This window comes from Sylvia atricapilla, chromosome 7 (assembly GCF_009819655.1).
Source record: "Sylvia atricapilla isolate bSylAtr1 chromosome 7, bSylAtr1.pri, whole genome shotgun sequence".
NCBI classification, from domain to species: Eukaryota; Metazoa; Chordata; class Aves; order Passeriformes; family Sylviidae; genus Sylvia; species Sylvia atricapilla.
In genome coordinates this window covers 9977393-9996206 of record NC_089146.1, presented here as the reverse complement: position 1 = coordinate 9996206, position 18814 = coordinate 9977393, and the positions used below count along the sequence as shown (strand labels likewise).

At 40.1% G+C, this 18814-nt stretch overlaps 1 protein-coding gene across 3 annotated transcripts in view; it reads left to right on the top strand.

Annotated features, from left to right (window-relative positions):
• The window catches only part of HECW2 (HECT, C2 and WW domain containing E3 ubiquitin protein ligase 2), a 98504-nt gene that overhangs the window by 22744 nt on the left and 56946 nt on the right, over positions 1-18814 (top strand). For 2 of the 3 annotated variants that reach the window (XM_066322552.1, XM_066322553.1), the window contains exons 2-3: positions 4109-4216; positions 15710-15804. In XM_066322552.1, the coding sequence (XP_066178649.1) occupies positions 4109-4216; positions 15710-15804 (203 nt within the window). Of the gene's footprint in view, positions 1-4108; positions 4533-15709; positions 15805-18814 lie in introns of those variants that run through there. The other variant, XM_066322554.1, reaches the window with a different exon arrangement.

Sequence of the window (18814 nt, the reverse complement as noted above, 5' to 3'; positions counted from 1 at the left end):
TTGCTTATTGCACAGGAAGAAATTTAAATCAGTGATGTTTCCACACCAGGAATTTGTGACTTCTATAATGTTTTGGTATTTTGAAGACTAAAAATCATTTGTGTTGATGGAAGCAACCCTTTTATCACAAAACCTAACACTACTGGTGGCAGAAACTGGGACCAGAAGATGAGTGTTGGTTTGCCTGTGACGGGTCTGTCCACTGGGATTGTAAGGCTTGTTTCAGATAATTATTCACTGGTGGTTCCTCTTTATCTGTCTTATAAAAGACTACATCTTATTTATTTATTTGTTGCTTTAATCTATGCAAGATGACTCTGTGAGGTGATGGATTTCAGGTAGTTTATCCTTTTTTCCTAAGACAGAAATAATGAAAGATGTAAGACACAAAGAACAAAATGTGAACTCCTCAGAAGCCTCCTGACCCCTGATGTCAGACACTGGCTTAGCAGGGCTTCCAGCACTCCATAACATCCTTGTGCAAAACTGGGAACAGCAGACGATAAAACACAACTGTGCAGCCAGACAGGCTGGAGAAATGGGCAAACAGGAGTCACCCCTGACATTGGGATGGGCTGGGGGCTGAGTGTCTGCAAATCAGCTTCATGGAAAAAGATCTGGAGGTCCTGGAGGACGAGTTGAGGAAGATCCAACAGTGTGCCAGTGCAGCTTTTCTTAATGCCAGGTTTGGCTGATTGTTTAGTAGTTAAACAGAGAAAACATTGTTACTCAGAACATTTTTGCTTTACAGTGATTTATTTCAAGGAGCATTACTCAGAGTGAAATTCCACACAATGATATGTTTATTATTACCCACTTTTTGTTGTAGACCATTATCTCATATACTCTGATTTGTACAGGGGTTGCAGCTCTGAGAAGTTCTGTTCTGTAATATGTTATGTCCAAGAATTACTGACAATAGAGAGAAACTGTGCATCTTGCGTTGTTTTATTTCTTTCAGAAGTGTAGCCTCACTGGACAAGATACTGATGCAGTAAGACAGTATTTTGTTGCATATTTTATGTTCTGGGAAGGGATATTTATATCTACTCTTTGGCCCAGATTCTGGAACAGCCGCCAGTTTCACAAACAGCAACAATTATGTGCTAAAAGGAGAATAGAACTGCTTAGAATTGAAGTTCCCTACGGAATATATGGAGAGAGAGAAAGTGTGTGTACGTGCATGTATGTTTGGGGGAAGAGAAGAAATGAGGGAGTGATAATTCTGATGTTCCTCTTTGTGCTCTTAAACACTTCCTTTTTTTTGGTCAATATTTTTATCATTATTGTATACTTCAGTGTTTTCATGCCATGCATTTCTTTTTTTCTGTTCGGTTTTTCTTTTTAAAATCCATGAACTGATGTTTGAACATATGCATTAGTAATGTTATTTTTCCCATATGTGAATAACATCATAAAAGTAGAAAAACCCCATCTGTTTCTGAAGAAAGTCAAAGTTGACCAAAATAAATTCTGTAATTTGAGTCGATTGCTGACAGGCAGTGGTCTGTTAGCATTTTCCATCCCTCTGTCTCCACCACCTTCTGTTGCAGTGGCAGTGTGCCTGTGGGCAGAGTATCAATGATTTAGTTTTCGTTGCTGCAAAGGAGTCCATTCCTTCATGAAAGGGCTGGAAATCCAGGCACTTCAAGTGAAAGGGAGTGTTCTGCATTCTTGTAGCTACCAGCTTGGAATGTGAGCCTCAGTTCACGGAGGATCTTTTTTGAAGCTCACTAATATCCCTGTAAAAATTGCCATTGACTATGCTTTGTGACTGATTTAAAAAACAAAGAACAGTTGTTTGTGCCTTATTGCTGGAAATCTCACCAGTAAAGGCATATCTCATTGCTTCAGGCTTTGTTCATTTGTTGAACAAGATAAGAATATAAAAACTCATGCTTATGGTTATAATATACCAAATACCTGTTCTTCTGCTTAGAATTATTAACAGACTCTTCTCCAATTGATTTAATACAGAAATTCAGAACTAGAGCATGTTAGGTGAGATGTTTTACTGTCAGGAATCCATCTTCATTTACCTGGATGAAATGAGAATGCTGAGTAGTTTAAAACTGTGCATTTCAGATAACTGGAATTTTAAAGGAACTACTCACTTTTGGTAGTGATGTTTTGGATAACTAGGTTTATATGGTGGACCAGAACAGTCACTAGTGTAGTCTTGCTGGAAGTTAAGCTGCATCTCATGGCCTCCCAGTGTTCTGTCTGGAAGAAAACAGGGGGCCTTGGGATAGGAAGACACAATAAAAAAGTGAATAGATTCATCAACAGTGTATTTTTTTGATTAATGTGTCGTTGCAAACCACAGAGGTTTTTTATAAGGCCTGTGGGATGATTTACAGGCTGCGCATTCAGTGCTCCTCTTTATACGGCTTTGAAAAGAAGCCCCAACATGGGTGAGACATAGCTTTGTTTACTCTGAAAGTTTTTTACTGTGAAGAAGAATAAATACATGCAGCTTAAGATTTTGGTGCCCGTGTGCCTGACTTTCTGGTGCATGCAGATTGTGTCCTATCATGTTGATTCTGCACAAGAAGTTAAACCTGAGGGCATTACAAGCTTGAGGATCACAAATTTCAGGAGAACCCTCCTCTCCCTTCTCCTTGTCATTGAGATAAGTATGAGATTCTCCTGGACTTGTCAGGATACCAAGGTGTCGAGACTTCAGCTTTCTAAAAATTCTCAAAGTCACCCATGGCTGGAGGCATAAAAATGTCAGTAGCTTGCCATGGCCCCTTCTTGGTTCTCCAGAGCTCTCCTAGGTTTTGAGCAGTGTGTAAGTTCTCTTGAGCAGCCACAGAACTCCAGCATGTGTCTGGTAACGTTCTGTGTGTCGGTGTGGTGGGATGAGATGTACAGACTGCACTAACCATAATTCAGTGGGGTTACTGCGTGTACACTGGGATGAGCAGTCACAATGAAAGGGAGAAAGAGAAGCTTTAGTGTGAGTTCATATTTTTAAGATAAAAGTAAGAAAGATGCATTGTTTATTATTCTTTCATGAACAGTATATGGATATCTAAAATGTAGGTGACAGTTCTGTAATCTTATCGGAGCTCCTACCAAAGTACAAAAGAGTGTGCTTGAATGGATATGAGCTTCATGAACAAAGCCACAGTAGACTAGGCTCTTAGTGAAGTCTTTTTAAATTTGTAGAATGCACTCAAATGTATATAATAAAAGAGGATTTTTTTTTTTAAAGTAAGATTAAAGAATATGCAGTACCACTGGAAAGAATTAGGATGTTGTATTTGACGTCATAGGTGTAGTTCTTGTCTAGTCTAGTTAAGAAACAGCTGCAGAAATGCACTGGTGAAATGTCACAATGCATACTTCCAAAAAACTTCTTGTACAAAAGAGTTAAGTTGGATTTATGTCAGCTTTGTCCGTGTTATCAGCAGTAACCTTGGTGCCTTTTCAAACAGCTTCTTGACCTGGTCTTCTTTCATTTATATGGTGTTTTGGGTGTCTGAATATAGGCTAGAAAATAAAAAGGCCCTAAGATCTGTTAGTTAGGACAAAAATCCTAATTTGAGAAGGGGTAATACTAGTATTGCTAAAGTGCTCTGCAGATACCATTTGCGTTGAATGTTTTCTCTGAATGTATTTTGCTGAATCTCTGCTTTCTAGCTCTGGTTTACTGACAGTTCTGCACTTTGGGCCTCTAGCTGGATACTCTTAGTTACAATTCTGCATTTCCTAACTAGGGAATGAAGGCTAGATTTTCACATCACAGAGTAGGACCAGTGTGGTAGCTCTGTGATGCAGTTTCAATCAGCTATACACTTGCAATAGCCTCTCTGTTGGATTAGGGAAGTTTTGGAATTTAATACTGTACCTTGGCAGGTCACCTCTTACAGGAAGCCATATATTTACTTTGGCTGTGTGTCTGTCTGCTCACTCTGCATAAATTGATCTATCAAGTGTACAAGAGAAGCTATTTATCTTTTGCCAGTTAATTCAATTTCTTTTTTTTTTTTTATTTAATACAAGCAATTTTTTGTTTCTGAGCCTCTTCAAACAGAAAGCCAAGAAAATTTCTATTTTAAATACTACTTGCTGAAATTGTTTTTTGTCTTCCCTCCTTCAGATGAGAACTCTCCAGCCAATTTCTGGGATTCCAAGAATCGGGGAGTGACTGGCACGCAAAAAGGACAAATTGTATGGCGCATTGAACCTGGCCCCTACTTTATGGAATGTGAGTACCTATTTATGCAGTGCGTATTCCAGGGCAGGTCTGGCATTTGATATCCATTTCATCAGTCCTTCTGATAAAGCAAGAGAATTGATTGTATGGCTCTTAAGGGGGAGCGTTTTCCAGTGTGTTTGCTGGACATGATAAAAACAGAGTTGAGCTTAGATGTACATTTGTATTCTAGTGATATTCTTAGACAGCATATTTCACTTTAAGGGAGGAAGGAGTTGCCTTGTGTGGTGTGATGTAGCATATGCACATTGAAAGGTGAAGTCCCTTCCCACAGAAGTTCCGAATTTCAGCTGGACAAATACTAATGGTAAGTGTGTGTGAAGCGAAAGGCAGTAAGCTGACAGTGCTTGCTGATGTTTGTTAGTGGGAAGGTTGGATTTGTCTCTAGGAAGTGCCAATGTCCTGTTCAGTTGCATCAGAATTTCTCAGCTGAAGATTTGTCGTGCTGGAAAATCTGCTGGGCAGTTCGAAAATACTGAGAGTCTTTATGTGACTGAAATAAAAAGCCTTCAGTTGAACTGTGTAAGGACTGGTGGTAGTCAGGCTTCAAATTGAAGAGCTACACCACTCCCTCAGACGACCAGGATTTATAGGAAGCTGAGCTACTCTGCTGTGGGCTGGGTTTTTTCTTTGTTGGGTTTTTTTTGCTGTTTGACAAAACTATGCTGTCCTAACGTTATGAAGCATATGATCACTAATGAAACTGAGGTTCCAATCACAGGATATTGTATCAGAGCTTGCTGGAAACTCTGATGTGCCAAGCATCAAAGTGGCAATCAGTCCCAGAAGAGCTCTGAGTTGCTCTACCACCTGTTTAGCCTCACAGTAATGAATCCTCTTTCATAAGTTTAAAAAAAACAAAATACTCCCACTCTTTACTTCACTGTAGTGAAGCACTGTACTGCTGCTTACTGTAGGTCTTGGCAGAAATTTTAGTTCCAATTAACTGATAGAACAGTAATACATGTATTTCAAGAGGTGTTGTATACCCTGTACTAAAAATAAATATTAAAGCTTCCTATTTCTAGACCTCATCGTTGAATCTTGTCAAGTTGCCCTATGTGTTACACAACACACTTCTCAAAAAAACTAAAAAAAGCCTAAATAGGATAAAATTAAATTCCATTTCAGGACCTCATTACATTACAATGATGGAACTGAAGACAATGCTCAAGAAAATAATAAAGATAATTAACTTTCCTGGTGCCAAAGACACTGGTATATTAAAGGAGGATAAAATGTCTATTAGTAAAGTTCATTGCCTCATCTTTCTTGTACATGAACTCCATCAGTATTGTTGCCAATATGTGCCGTTTGACTTCAAGGATGTATCTTTTAGCTCTTTATGTGTTGCTCCATAGTGTATTTAAAAAACAAAGAAAACAAAGCCTCATCCATAGATGAGGCTCTTGAACAGTAGTTCCAGTTCAGGTAAGTAACTCAAGGCTTCAAGAACTACTAGTTTGGACTTAAAATCAGCTGCAGCTGACTTATCACTTTGCAACTAACTGCACATCACAGTCAGCTGAAAGGAAGTGCAGGATCTGTGTTCTTTGGTCATGGTGAGCTTCACTAACAAACAGCTCTGCTGCCATACAATGAACAAGAGACAAGCAATTGTGCAGCAGCTGAGAACTGTAAAAAGGAATGTTTATGAACATATGTTGCTATAGCACATAGTATGGTAGATAAATATGTCACCAGTGACACTTGTCTTTCGAGTGAGAGGCCAAAAACTGCACCCAAACACTTTACTGAATTTCTGATTCCAGTATTTAAACAAGAGGTCTCACAAATCTGTGACCATGTTTTGCTCAGCAAAGCTTTTGTTTGTAGCTTATAGGTGGAGCAGCAACACTGGTGCAACTACAGGCAGGTGCTCTTTTCTTTTACTTTTCTGTTCCTCAGCTCACTAAATCACAGCAGGGACAAACGCAGCAGGTGGCTGCACCCCTCAGGTACAGCCGCGGTGTCACAGGCTGGGGGAGGGAGGAGCGGTGCTCTCAGGTTGTCACCACGCCCTGCAGACCTGTCACTGCCCAGCCTGTGCCAGCCACACGTCCAAACTTAGCTCCCCTGTCAACCTCCTCCTTCTGGTGTGGTGCAGATATGGTTTGTCTCTCAGTACAGCACTGCACGTGATGCTGCGGTCATAGCAAGAGGGAGAGATGAATGAAGAGTCTAACATTATCAGTAAATATGTCCCAGATTATTAAAGTTAAGGTATTTCTGATGCTTTAATCCACTATTGTTTTCAAAATTTGGGGAAGAGCCCTCCAATTGTAGATACCTTATGTTTAGAAATATCTTTGCTGAGAGGCAGAATATATGAGATACAGGTTATGGTACGCTGGGTTTTGTCTTTTTTCCTTCTCAGAGTAATGACATTCAGCAGACCTTTTGCAGGGTCCCTGAATTTTTAAAGCAGCAGATACAGCAATGTCTGGGGGACTAGCATGAGCAAAATGTATAAATGGATCAATCTGAACTCAGCTGGAGACTAGCCACAGCATAGGAATACTTGTTGCATCCAGTCTGCTTTCAACCGGGACCAGCACTTGACCTACTCAAGTGTGTTTCTTATTAAAAGCTTTCACAGACAAAAATGTGGATGCTGTAGGTAACTTATTCTAGTGCTGCAGTATTGTTCCAGCTAAAAAGATTTCTGTGACATCCAGTATGAATGGCTATAGCTTCAACTTGGGGCCATTGCCCCTTTTAAAATCGCTGTAGAACTGAAAAGAGTAGAGATAGTAACATTTGTCTTGCCTTAACCTCCTCTTCACCAGACTAAACAAGGCCACCTCCTTTAGCTCTTCTCATATGTCACATTTTATCTACCCCAACCACCTTTGTAGCCTTCTTCTCTTCACTCACAATTTTCTCCATGCTGTTGAACCTACAGACCCAGATCTAGACACAGTATTCCTCACCAGTACCAAGTAGAGGGGGACAGTACTTAATTCCCACCTATATACTGTGAAAACTGTGAAACTTCATGATTGCAGGTTTCCTGCCCTACCTGTACTTGAGGAGAGGAAGGGAATGTTTTCTGCAAGCCTGAGAAGCACTGAACCTCTTCTGGCAATAAGAACTGATGATGCTCATTAAGAGAGTTATGCTAAGTAGCTACAATAATCCTTTAGGATTTACGCTCAAAACTGGCCCAAAGTTGTCATATCTTTTTGGGAAGAAAAGGAATGTAAGTTACTAATGTTGGATAATGAGTTGTGCTCAGTCAGCATGCACTTACACCAAAGACTCTGGATGTGGATTTTCCCTGGCAGTGTCAGAGCCTAGGGACATTATGTATCTGTTCACCAGTAATATCTCTAGGGGGTGAAGTGCAGAGAATTATAGCATTGCTAACGAGCCATATGCAAACAAACCTCAAGCAGAAGGAGTATTTCCATTTTAATTGCATTAATGTTGATCAGTGGGAGTCAGCTGGGGTAGGCCTCGGACTCCTTCTGCAAAAAGATTTATATCTTTTAAGAAAAACATCTTATGGCTTAATTTAGAAAGCTGTTTTTCCATGAGCATAGTTGTAAATTTATTTCTGGTTTTGCTGAGGTCCCTCAAATTTGTGCTTATGTTTAAAGGTAGGCTTGGATAAACATTTTTCTGAATGTCGCATTACTGTGTGTCTGGAGTCTTGTAACTCAGTGTTAAGATGACTTAATTTATTCCTCTTAAAAATCCCTGCCTAGGGATTCAATATCTCCTATTTTTCCAAGAAAGTAACATGTAAAGGCATAGTTTGCCATCTGCTCTATTCAGATTAAGCAACCTGCAGAAAGAAAGGAGGGAAGAGTCTCCTCTTCATACTAAAACCAGACATTAATTCCCCTCAAAGCATCCAAAATTAGCAAAACAAGGATGATCAAAGAAAACTCTTTTTGCCTAGGACAAAAATCAACACAAAAATTCTGTAGGCTTTGCCCTGGAAGGGAGAATCAAAGGAATCAACAGTGAAATAAAGAGAAATGAATTTAGTGTATTCCAGAAAAACAAGCAGCCTTTGAGGGGAGTGGCTGAGGAAGGGGAGAGGGGAAATATTATGCAGTAGAGAAAGAAAATATTTGCAAAGTACCAAAGCTCACCATCACAAACAGCCAGTGTCCTTAGGATGTCACCTCAAGACGAAGTGAGTGGCTCTGAACTGCAGAGCCAGCCAGTACAGAGGCAGGTGCTCCTCTTGCTTTTCCCTGAGGAAGGAACAAAAGTGCTTTGTAGGCATGAAAGGGAACTCAGTCATTTTAGACATTCAAGAAGGTGAGTTTGAGGATCAATATGCCTGATATGCTGTTTCCTCACATAGCAGAGGTGGCTTTCAAACATCCTGCTCTGAGGCTTGCTCAAATGCGAGCAGAGGAAAACAATGACTCACTACGTGGCTCCCTCAATTTTTTTTGCAGTGTAAACTACAGAAGGTTTGCTAAACTCAGCTCTACAGTTTTCATCCTCCTGTAAAAGGAAATGAGTTCAAGGAGTATTATCCTGAACAGGTGGCAGTAGTGGGAAAATACAACACAGCTGAATGCTTTTGCATTTGGTATGGTCATCTGGTATTTAGCATGGCATCATACTGTTCAGGTCCCTAAATACATTGGGTCTTCACTCTCTGGTGCAAAAGAGGTTTCAGTTACCCCAGAAGTGATTTCAGATGGCAAGTATTTCCCTGGGTATAGCAGTCTGTAAGCTTGGGATGGAAGGGGCTCCCTTTGGGGCGTTGTGGTGGAAACAGAGTGGATGCTGATGATATTCCTTATGGAGAACAGAGGTAGCAGAAAGGTGGAGTGAAATGATCCATAGAAAGGCTGATGATATATAAAACATGTGAGAAGAAGTCAGGGTTTTATTTGGGACTAGTTGGTAACAGCTGCAGCTTCCAAGTTAGTTTTCTGCAATATGGTGAAGGACAGGTCATGATGGAGATGCCATGGCAGGGAGATTCAGCATAGGACAGTCATTGCTGGGCAGCAGTGAACTGGTGCTTATGCACTTCCATATGCAGTGTGGCCAGAAATTAAAAGCTGTACATATTACACTAGGTGTAAGAGGGGGATGGTCACTGTTCAGCACTGTGGATGATTGTGTGCTTGCTCTTGATCCTCTACCATGGTCCTGCCTGGTTTATTAGTATGGGCTTAGGCTGAGAGCCTGCTTTGAGACTGCATTGGCCTTGTATTTATAAGTTGTAGTCTTGGTCCCATGAGCGTTAATTACAGTGTCCACAAGAAGCACCTTCACCTACTTTACCTGTCTTTGTTGTTATTTATACCGTTTGATGTCACAGTCATTACTGTCAGTAGAATAGAAATACATTGATTTGCATATATTTTCTTTACCAGTTCTATGTTGTGAGCAATAATCCATAGTGGCAGCTGTGGGGATTCATCCAGGGACTGCCAGCCTTGTCACATCAATCATTTCCAAATCCCCCCTGGGATGTTTGTGGTTAAATTACTTCTGGTGCCACACTGCGATACTTGGATGCAGTGACTGCACAGATGCAGTGTGTTTTGAGCTAAAATCTTGTTTGTGGCATAGAATCACGGAGTAGTTTGAGTTGGAAGGGACCTGCAATGAGCAGGGACATCTTCAATAGGTCAGATTGCTCAGATCCCTATCCTTGAGTGCTTCCAGGGATTGGGCACCTGCCACCTCTCTGGGCAGCCTGTGCCAGCATTAAACCAGCCTCACTCTATAAAGTTTTACCCTTATGTCTAGTCTGAGTCTACCCTATTTTAGTTTAAAACAATTACCCACTGTCCCTGGTAAAAAAATTGTCCCCATCTTTTTGATAAGCTCCCTTCAAATACTGAAAGGCTGCACTGACTTCTCTTCAGAACTTTTTCTTCTCGAGGCTGAGCAAACCCAACTGTCTCAGCCTGTCTTCATAGGAGAGGTTCTCCCTTCCTCTGATCTCTTGGTGGCCTCCCCTGGAGTCACTCCCCCAGGTCCCTGTTCTCCCTGTGCTGGGGCCCCCAGAGCTGGATGCAGTGCTCCAGGTGGGATCTCAGAGGGGCAGAATCCCCTGCCTTGCCCTGCTGCCATGGGGCTTTGGATGCAGCCCAGGACACTTTTGGCTTTCTGGGCTGTGTGTGCCCATTGCTGGGTCACGTCCAGCCTCCCCTCCAGCAGCACACTCAACTCCTTTCAGCAGAGCTGCTCTCAGTCTGTTCACCCCTCATGAGTAAGAACATGAGTAGACCATGAGGTATATTCAGAAGACATGGTAATATATGTGTTTGCACTGTACTGGTATCATGTTAGAAGTGAGGTTTTATGTGGAGTTCTTGGTATTCAGTCCCTATTTCTATGAAATTATACCTTTTGCAAAAATAGTGTATTAAGACTGAAGTTGCCATACTTATTAGTTAGTAAAGCAGACTCCCAGCTCTCTTTTTTGTTAAAAGCTGATATATATCAAAGGAAAAAAAGGCTATTTTAATAATTGAACTTTATATACTTCTAGCTTTTAAGGACTGCCTGTAACTAGAGGTATGAACAGAGTTTAGTTTTTGTAATGGTTTTGACCATAACAGTCAATGTTAATGAATGTTCAATGAATGTAATTCATTACTTGTATCCAGTCTTTATATTTTTACCATTTAAAATGCTACCAGTTAAATTCTGTAAAGGTTATGGTTTTCCCACATGGAATTGTTCTGAGCCTGGCACATTCATCTGTGCAGTGCCCTGCAACCAGCGCCCTCTCAGTGGTCTGTCTGGGGACTCATGGTTATTGTCCCTACTCTATTTATAGACATATTCAGTGAGTTAGAAATACTTCTATTATTATTCTGCTATTTTTTTATGTTGTCTCTTAACAGCTATTTTTGAGTATCACAAATAACTGAAACAGGATCAAGTCTTGTATTTTTTACATTTGTTGCAGACTTTGTTGACTTCCTTAAGCACGTAATACCCCACTGTTTTGTTTGAAAGGTTAGATTATAATTAAATGCTTTCCCAAACTGGACTGTAATAGTCAGTGCTCATGACTGTAAATAAGAATCTCTGATGACAACAAAGTGGGCAGGGCTGGCAGGAATAGGGAGGCTCTGTAACCTGAACAAGCATTTGTCCACATTCCCTTTGAAGCAGGTTAGATGGAAATACCTCTGGGACATAAGTATTTTCTATTATTGATCCTACTTTAGCTAAAAAGCTTTCTGTAAGTCACTTTGTAGGTGGTTTGCCTAATGTTCCTGTAAAATAAATTCTGTGATACACCTGCTGAGAGAGATGGCAAGTACCTGGGGGCTGCCAGCTTTGGCCCTTGCATTCTGCTGCTGAGTTTGCTACTGCCCAGTAGGAAGTAATCAAAAATGCACACACTGAAAGCGATGCAGAGAAGAGAATGCTAAATGTCCAAAGAGAAATATTGAGTTCATTGAACTGTCATGCTACAGAAAAGTTCAACTGGCAGGACATGCAGAGCACTGCTAAATTTCTGCAGTTGTCTATCAGGTTCAGATGGGAAAAAATAGGATTTAACACAGTTGCTTTTGCACGGATTGCATCTCCCTTTATAGCTTTGTAAAGCGTGAATGTGAGTGACTTCATTTGTTCTAGTTTTCTTAAATAAGTTTTGCAGAACATGCTCTCATATTTTTCCAATGAGTTAGTGTGCTGTCAGCTCTTTCCTTGGTGAATGTTGGAGGACATATGTTTCTATCTGCAGAGAGCCATGGATTCAGCCCAAGTACCTTCTGGGCACTCAGCTGCAGTGGCCAGGAAGTTTGAGCTGCTGTGCAGGTTCCACACTGAGAACTGGGAGCGCTGTTTTGCTCCACAGACTGTTGTAACCCAGCTCGAATTTGGCTTCTTTTTGGAGATGTGTCTGCTTACTCCTTCTCAGTGGAAATGATTCCACCTCTAATATTGGTGTTTTGTTTGACGAGGGTCTGTCTGGAGCAAGCTGTTCTTACAGCAAACACACCTGCTTTCCTGCATTGTCAGTCTCCTGGAAAGAATGCATTCTCCTAGGGTTATGCTCATGTATTTATGATATCTTAATATCTTTCTTTCATAAAGCATTCTTTTGATGGGCAAAGGTAGTAAAAAGTAGTTAGTGAGGAACTTTGGGGAATTAATGATGTTTTAAACCCAAGCTGTTTTAAGTGTAAGCTGATTCCTTTATTACTGAAGAGGCAAAAGTATATGGTCCATAGAGGTAACAACACTATAATTTCATGCAGGTGTTCTTTTGAAATTCAAATGTCAGTGCTTGAGTCCCAGAAACCTTTACTGAATCCAACATTTTTGTGTAATGAACCTGAGCTGTAAGACTATGGTTACGAAATGGTAACAGCTATTAGCTTTAAAAGAAGGAGATTATGGTTTCACTGAGTTTTCTGATTAATTAACATATATATCAATTTTTATATGGCCATGTGATAACTTTGATACAATCATAGATCCCCAATTTAATTTTCAACTTGTTTTTAAATAAAGAAGGAATTTATTGTGGTGTGTATGATGTCTGGGGGAATGTCAATTAAGAGAGGGCATGTGTCGTATCAAAATACATCAGTTTTTCCCATGAATGAAAATTCTTTTGTGTTCTAAACATCTTATTTTCTTTAATGATACAGCAAATGGTCCTGTGGTCAGGTACAGATGTCTCTCTTTTGCTGGGTTTACTGCTCTTAACATTTTCATTAGGGATCCTGTGCAAGCAATCTCAATAACCTGTTGAGGAAGAATAAGTAGGAAAGAAATTAAAGAAGTGCCAGTTTTCTGCTGAAGGCAACACATAAAGAGCAAGGTGGCAGGAGAAATGAAAGAAACTGGGAAAACTCTGTAGGTGACACATGTTAATGTGCATTTAGAGTATGGAATAGTTCAGAGGAAACCTGTGTGTTAATATATTGAACTCATTTCTCAAAATATTGAAGTCCTGTTTCCAGATAACTGAACTTACTGCTGCTGAATAAGTCTGTATGTTTATGGGGCCTTAGAACACATTTCAGCACACACCACCTGTAACTATCAGGAACAGCCACAGATACTTGTTTTCAATATATCTAGAGCTCAGGAATCCATCAGTCATCAAGAAAAACCTTTCTAATAAATTTTTTTTTTCCTGATAGCACAGCACAAGACGTGTCAAAAAGCTACATCTTCAGCTGCTTTGAACTTACAGAGTTCCTCTGGGATTTCTTCTTCTGTTAACATTAACTGCAGTTTCTAGCATTATTAGCCAAGAAAAAAAAAAAAAACATTTTGGTGTCTCTTATCCTATGAAGTGTTTGTATTGTTGCTGTGTGTAAGATCCAGTCCTTCAAATCCATGTTCATTTTGACAGCATCTGTGTACATATGGTGGGTAGCCCATTTTTCAGTTTTGTGCTGAATTTCAAGCACAGCTTCTTTTGTATTAATCCCACTGACACAGTGCTAACAGCAGATCTGCCGTTTCCCTAAATGCGTGTCAATGCAGTGCTGTATAAAGCCCAAACTGACTCAGTGCTGATTCTGCTGGCAAGTGGGAGAAAACATCTCCATGTCATGTTTTTAAGTGCTCTGCTTTTTCTAATTATTTCTAGCAATAAGTCCTGAAATTTGGTCTTTTGTTTGTTAGATTGTTTTTTTTTAATTTACTGTACCTGAAAGGGATTGTCCAGTCCGCTTCCTGAATCAAATATTGTTCTATCACCAGCCATATACAGGTATTGGAAAGTACTGTATGCTCATAGGAGTCATTGAGAGAAAGAAACAGGAAGATGCAAAACTTGTAGTATTGCATTTCAGCCTTTAGATAAATGTCACCTGTACCTGTCAGTATAGTGAGAGTATTTGTCCACCATCACATTATGGATTGTCTGCGAATAGAACCAGCAGCTGGTAACCTTTCCATTGCTAGATTCTGTTCATAAGTGATGAATTGAGAGATGACAGTCACCACAGACTGGAGAAACAGCAGCTCCAGAAACTCTCCAAAAAATTAAGCTTAGGTTCTGACAAAAGTAAGCAATGAAATAAAAGTAAGCAATTTAGCTGGAAATCGGAAGTTTAGTGGAATAATACATTGTCTTAACCAAGCCCTCATGTAGCCATTTTATGTTCTCAGTGTGAATAAGAGATGCTCAGACTTGAGTTCTCGTTACTTGGTATGAGCATTTTACAATGTGGAGAGTCCAGTACTGGCATAAATCCTCCCAGATTTTGCAAGTGCTGAACCTCTGGTTTTGTGTGAGCTAGAAATTCTTGTTTGTCCTGGATACAAGCATTGTTGGTAGGTAAGCAGAACTTCTCAGCTCAGGAGTAAATTAATCCATAGTCCTGCCTGATAACTTCTAGGTCTGGTAAACCTTTGTAGGTGATTAGAAATCCCGTCTGCATTTTGAATTTTGCTCTAAAGCTTATGGTAAATAGAGCATGTTTTGTCTCTGTGTGTGAACTCATCTGTGAGGAGGAGGCAGTGGGCTCAGCACCTTCTCCACCTCCTGATTCCCTGGAGGCACTGTCAGCCAGACACTTTCCTTTGAAGGGTTGTTCTGAGGTGTCTCCTCTTTGTTCTGAGAGGAAGATAGTAAATGAATGCTGATCTGTAACTGCAGCAAATTTAAAAATAAATAATCCTTTTTGGCTGAGCAGGCTTGCAGGGTGGGTCTCTGAGTAGGGGTAAGTGGGTGTTTTATCTTGCAGTGATGAAATACCTCAACCCTCAAGGAATCATGCCATACATGTCTCAAAATCTTATACCAAACTCTGCAGTTTTGTACTTCAGGACTACTGACATATTGTTAAACCAAGCAGAGGAATTGAACTGCCAAGACCTTCATACACATCCTGTGTCTGAACTGGCTGCTGTAATCCCTGCCTGCCTTTGGCCATTGCTGTATGCCTGTGGCCATCTCTGTACCCAGAGGTAAAACCCTCATCAGCCTTACACAGAAGAGTTATCCCAATGGAGAAGGAAAACAGACATTGTTCCAGATAGGGAAAATCCCACAGGATCAAGGACAGCCATAATTATAGCTGTTCTGCTTGGCTGGAAGAATGCAGAGGAACTACAGGGGAGGTCAGGCTTCAGTTAAATATAATACTCTTTTGTTTGCAGTAAATGCAGTTTAGCAAACAAAACTTTAATCAGTGGGACCAGAAACATGGTGCAACGTTTGCCTTTCCTGTGTTCTGATATATAAAGTGGTCCCAGCTTCCTTCTGATACGTGCCACATTCTTCCATAGTCCTACGAAGTCATCCTAGTGGCAAATGTCCCAGTATGCCTTTTCCAGGGCTGATGATATAGTAGCAGAAATACAAGTTGCAGAATTAGGTAAGTTATCATTTTTATCTGTTAAGTAACAGAAGGACCCAACACACAGTGAGGATGTAACCAGAAGCTCTATTTTTAATTTCCTGTTAGAGTATTTCTGAAGACAGGTCACTGAATGCTGAATCCTTTTGTTTTGTCTCTTTTGCCTAGGGTGATGAAGTGTTTAATGTGGTTTTTGTTTCCTTTCCAGCTGAAATAAAGATCTGTTTTAAATACTACCATGGTGTTAGTGGAGCCCTCCGAGCTACTACTCCATGTATCACTGTGAAAAACCCTGCTGTGATGGTGAGTTTAGCCTATTTGTTCATTCTGTTTGTAGAAGATGATTTATTGATAGCTTTTAGAGAAGGATAGTACTGATGACAGTATTAACTGTCGGACCAACCTATCAATATGTCTCATATCCTTACTATTGACAGCAGTTATTTTTCGAAAAAACATGTTGCCTTACAAAAACTAAAAACTATAAAGTGCTTTTCATGGATTTGTATTTCTCATAATAAAATAACAGTAAAAAGTCACTGAGCTTAACTGAAATATTTTTTGCTAAGAATTTGACTTTGCATTCAGGTTTTTTCTACTTACAGTTTTTTGTAATTTAACACTGTAATGGAAATTTTTCACAGTGGTTATCTAACTGAAACCACGTCCAGTCTCCATTTCTTCCCATTTCCTAATATTCAGTATGAAACTGTTGCAGAGATAACAACTGTAGTATAAATTAAACTAGGCAAAACTCTGCTTTTTCAAAAATTACTGAATTCTTTGAGTGTTCAGATATCATTGAAATTCAGTAATTCCGTGATTATTGAGAAGTATTTTCTTACTGTGTTTGTGTTATGAGACCTGTTTAAGTTTTAGAGGAGTTTATTTTGTTGTTTAAGTAGTAGTGGAATAGTTCTTAAAGCTGCGGCAGAAAAAGCTTCCAAACGTGTACCATGGTGCTTTTGCCGCAAGTAATTTATCTAACAGGTTAGTTCTTCAGCTAAGCTTCAGCAAATTTCACAGTGCATTTGATTTGTTGATGCTGGATGCCAAATATTTAAGCTCACAACTGTCAGGGAGGTGTCCTGACAACTGCAGTGTTGAAGATGCAGTAAAGCAGAAGTTACTCAGACTGAACCTCTTTTTTTCTGAACTTGCCCTTTCTCAGTGTTGTGTATTATATATAAGTGCATGCAATGGTTATCTGACACTAAATGCTAGTGCTATACTAGACTTTATATCTTAATATATCAAATGTGTGGGTAGTTTCTCTTAGAATTACAAACCTAGGTGATAGCCTCATTTATTTTTCAGATCTTTGTCAGATCTCACTGTGAGTAACAGTTTCACAGATGCATACAAACGTGATATTCTACAGGGGAAAATGTGCCATAGCTAATGAGCCTGACAGCTATGGTCTTTAATATCAATTTATAAACTAAAGGCAGTAAGGTAGTCTGATTTTGAACAAGAGGAAAAATGCATCTCAAAATAACCCTTAGAACGGGCTGTGTGCTGCACTATATCATTAGTAAGAAGCAGAGTGATTATACTGAATGGAGAAACCAGTTGAACTTGAGTATTTTCTTGACCTTATCATGTTATGCACCAGTAGTTTTGAGATTCATTGAACAAAAGGACATCTGAACTTTTGTCATCTGAGTATGCATTTTATTACTTGGTAGCTACCTGAAGATCTCTCTTTCAGAGTCATGGTAATTCTTCTAAGCTTCTACCAGCTCTTGCTGCTTAAATTTCTTTCCTTTGAAAGGTATGCAGGGTTCTGGGTATTGTTCAGAATTCTCATACCTGCTGGAAGCGGTAATTTTATATAAACGATTTTGTTTGTGTTAACAGTGCAGATTTCCAGAAATAGTGAGCTGTTAGTTTTCTTGATGAGAATGTTGTATGACAGTTCAGATGATACTTCCTAAAAATGTCAGATTGCATTAGTTATGTGAAAGTAAACCTATTGTTAAACATTAAAGCCTCACTGCATTTCCATGGATTTTGTGTTGAGCTTAAGCAGAACCCAGTAGAGATCACTGGGCTCTCTTGGTACTGGTTCTGTCTGTTCTTAGAGAAATGCTGTTTGAGGAAGTGGTAAGAGAGTCATGGTGTGCTAGCTCCCCTTTCTTATGGTGCAATATATTCCTTGCTTACTGGTTTTTCTCATACTGGTGGTGTATCACACCCGGCATTTCAGTCCATCATATTTTTGGATGAGCAACTAACATTCTGTTGTGTTACTTTGGCTCAGGAGAGATAGAAGGTCTGATGGAGCATTCAGAAACACTGTGTTACACCAGATGACGTGGCCTTTGTGCTGCAAAAATCTGTGTGTGTGCTGGAAAGAAATTTTTCACTTTGGTGCAGAAGAATTGAAACTGCTGTTCAGATAATAATGGAACAGGAAGAGCTTATGTAGAAAAGTCATGGAAGTGCTAGGGAACACTGTCACCATTCATGTTATTGTAGCTGAATTGTGGGCAAGTTTTATTTTCTATAACATGAAGTTATGATTAGCAATAAAAATTATATTATTCAAATGGAGTCCGACTTGTAGCAGAAAAATAGGTATAGAATGGGGAAGGCCTTTTTGTTGATGAGTGGCAATTTTAACAAGGAAAACAGTTGTGTGCTGAAATAAGCCCAAAAGAGGAAACTGGAGTACCCTGCAGCATTCCTGTGGCCTTGCCTGGACAGCATCACTATCACAGTGGGATGCACCCCTTGCTGCTTCCATGGTATCTGTCTGCAGACAAAGGGACACTGATCCAGCTGGAATTAACCCATTGATTTGATGCCTTCATAATTTTGCTACCACCTGTCACTGCTTATGCATCTATCTAAAATCACTGGCATGATAATGTCATGCTGGGTGGAGAAAGGATAGTTCTGAGCACTCTGGTGAGCCTCATCTTGCCCTGAGAGGTGGGAGGTGCCCATGGAGCCAGCAGTGAGGGAAGGGACTGGACTGGCTGGCGAGTGGCAGTGCTTGCTGGCACGGTGTGTCCCCTCACAAGACCGCTGAGGCCCACGGGGATGTTGGGCTCCAACATCGTCTCTGTTTCTTCATCACTTTGTCTGGACAAATCCACACGTTTGCTAATTCCAATGAAATTCCAACATGCTTGCTGATCATCATGGGAAGTATTTGAAATTATATTATTAAGTAGCTAAAAGCAATATAAAAAGGAATGATTACGTGTTTGATGAATGCAAAGCGGCTTCCCTGTGACTACTACAACTCTGAAGTCATTTATCCATCTGGTGGCTTCAAACCACTGCTCAGCTGCTCAGGGCTGCC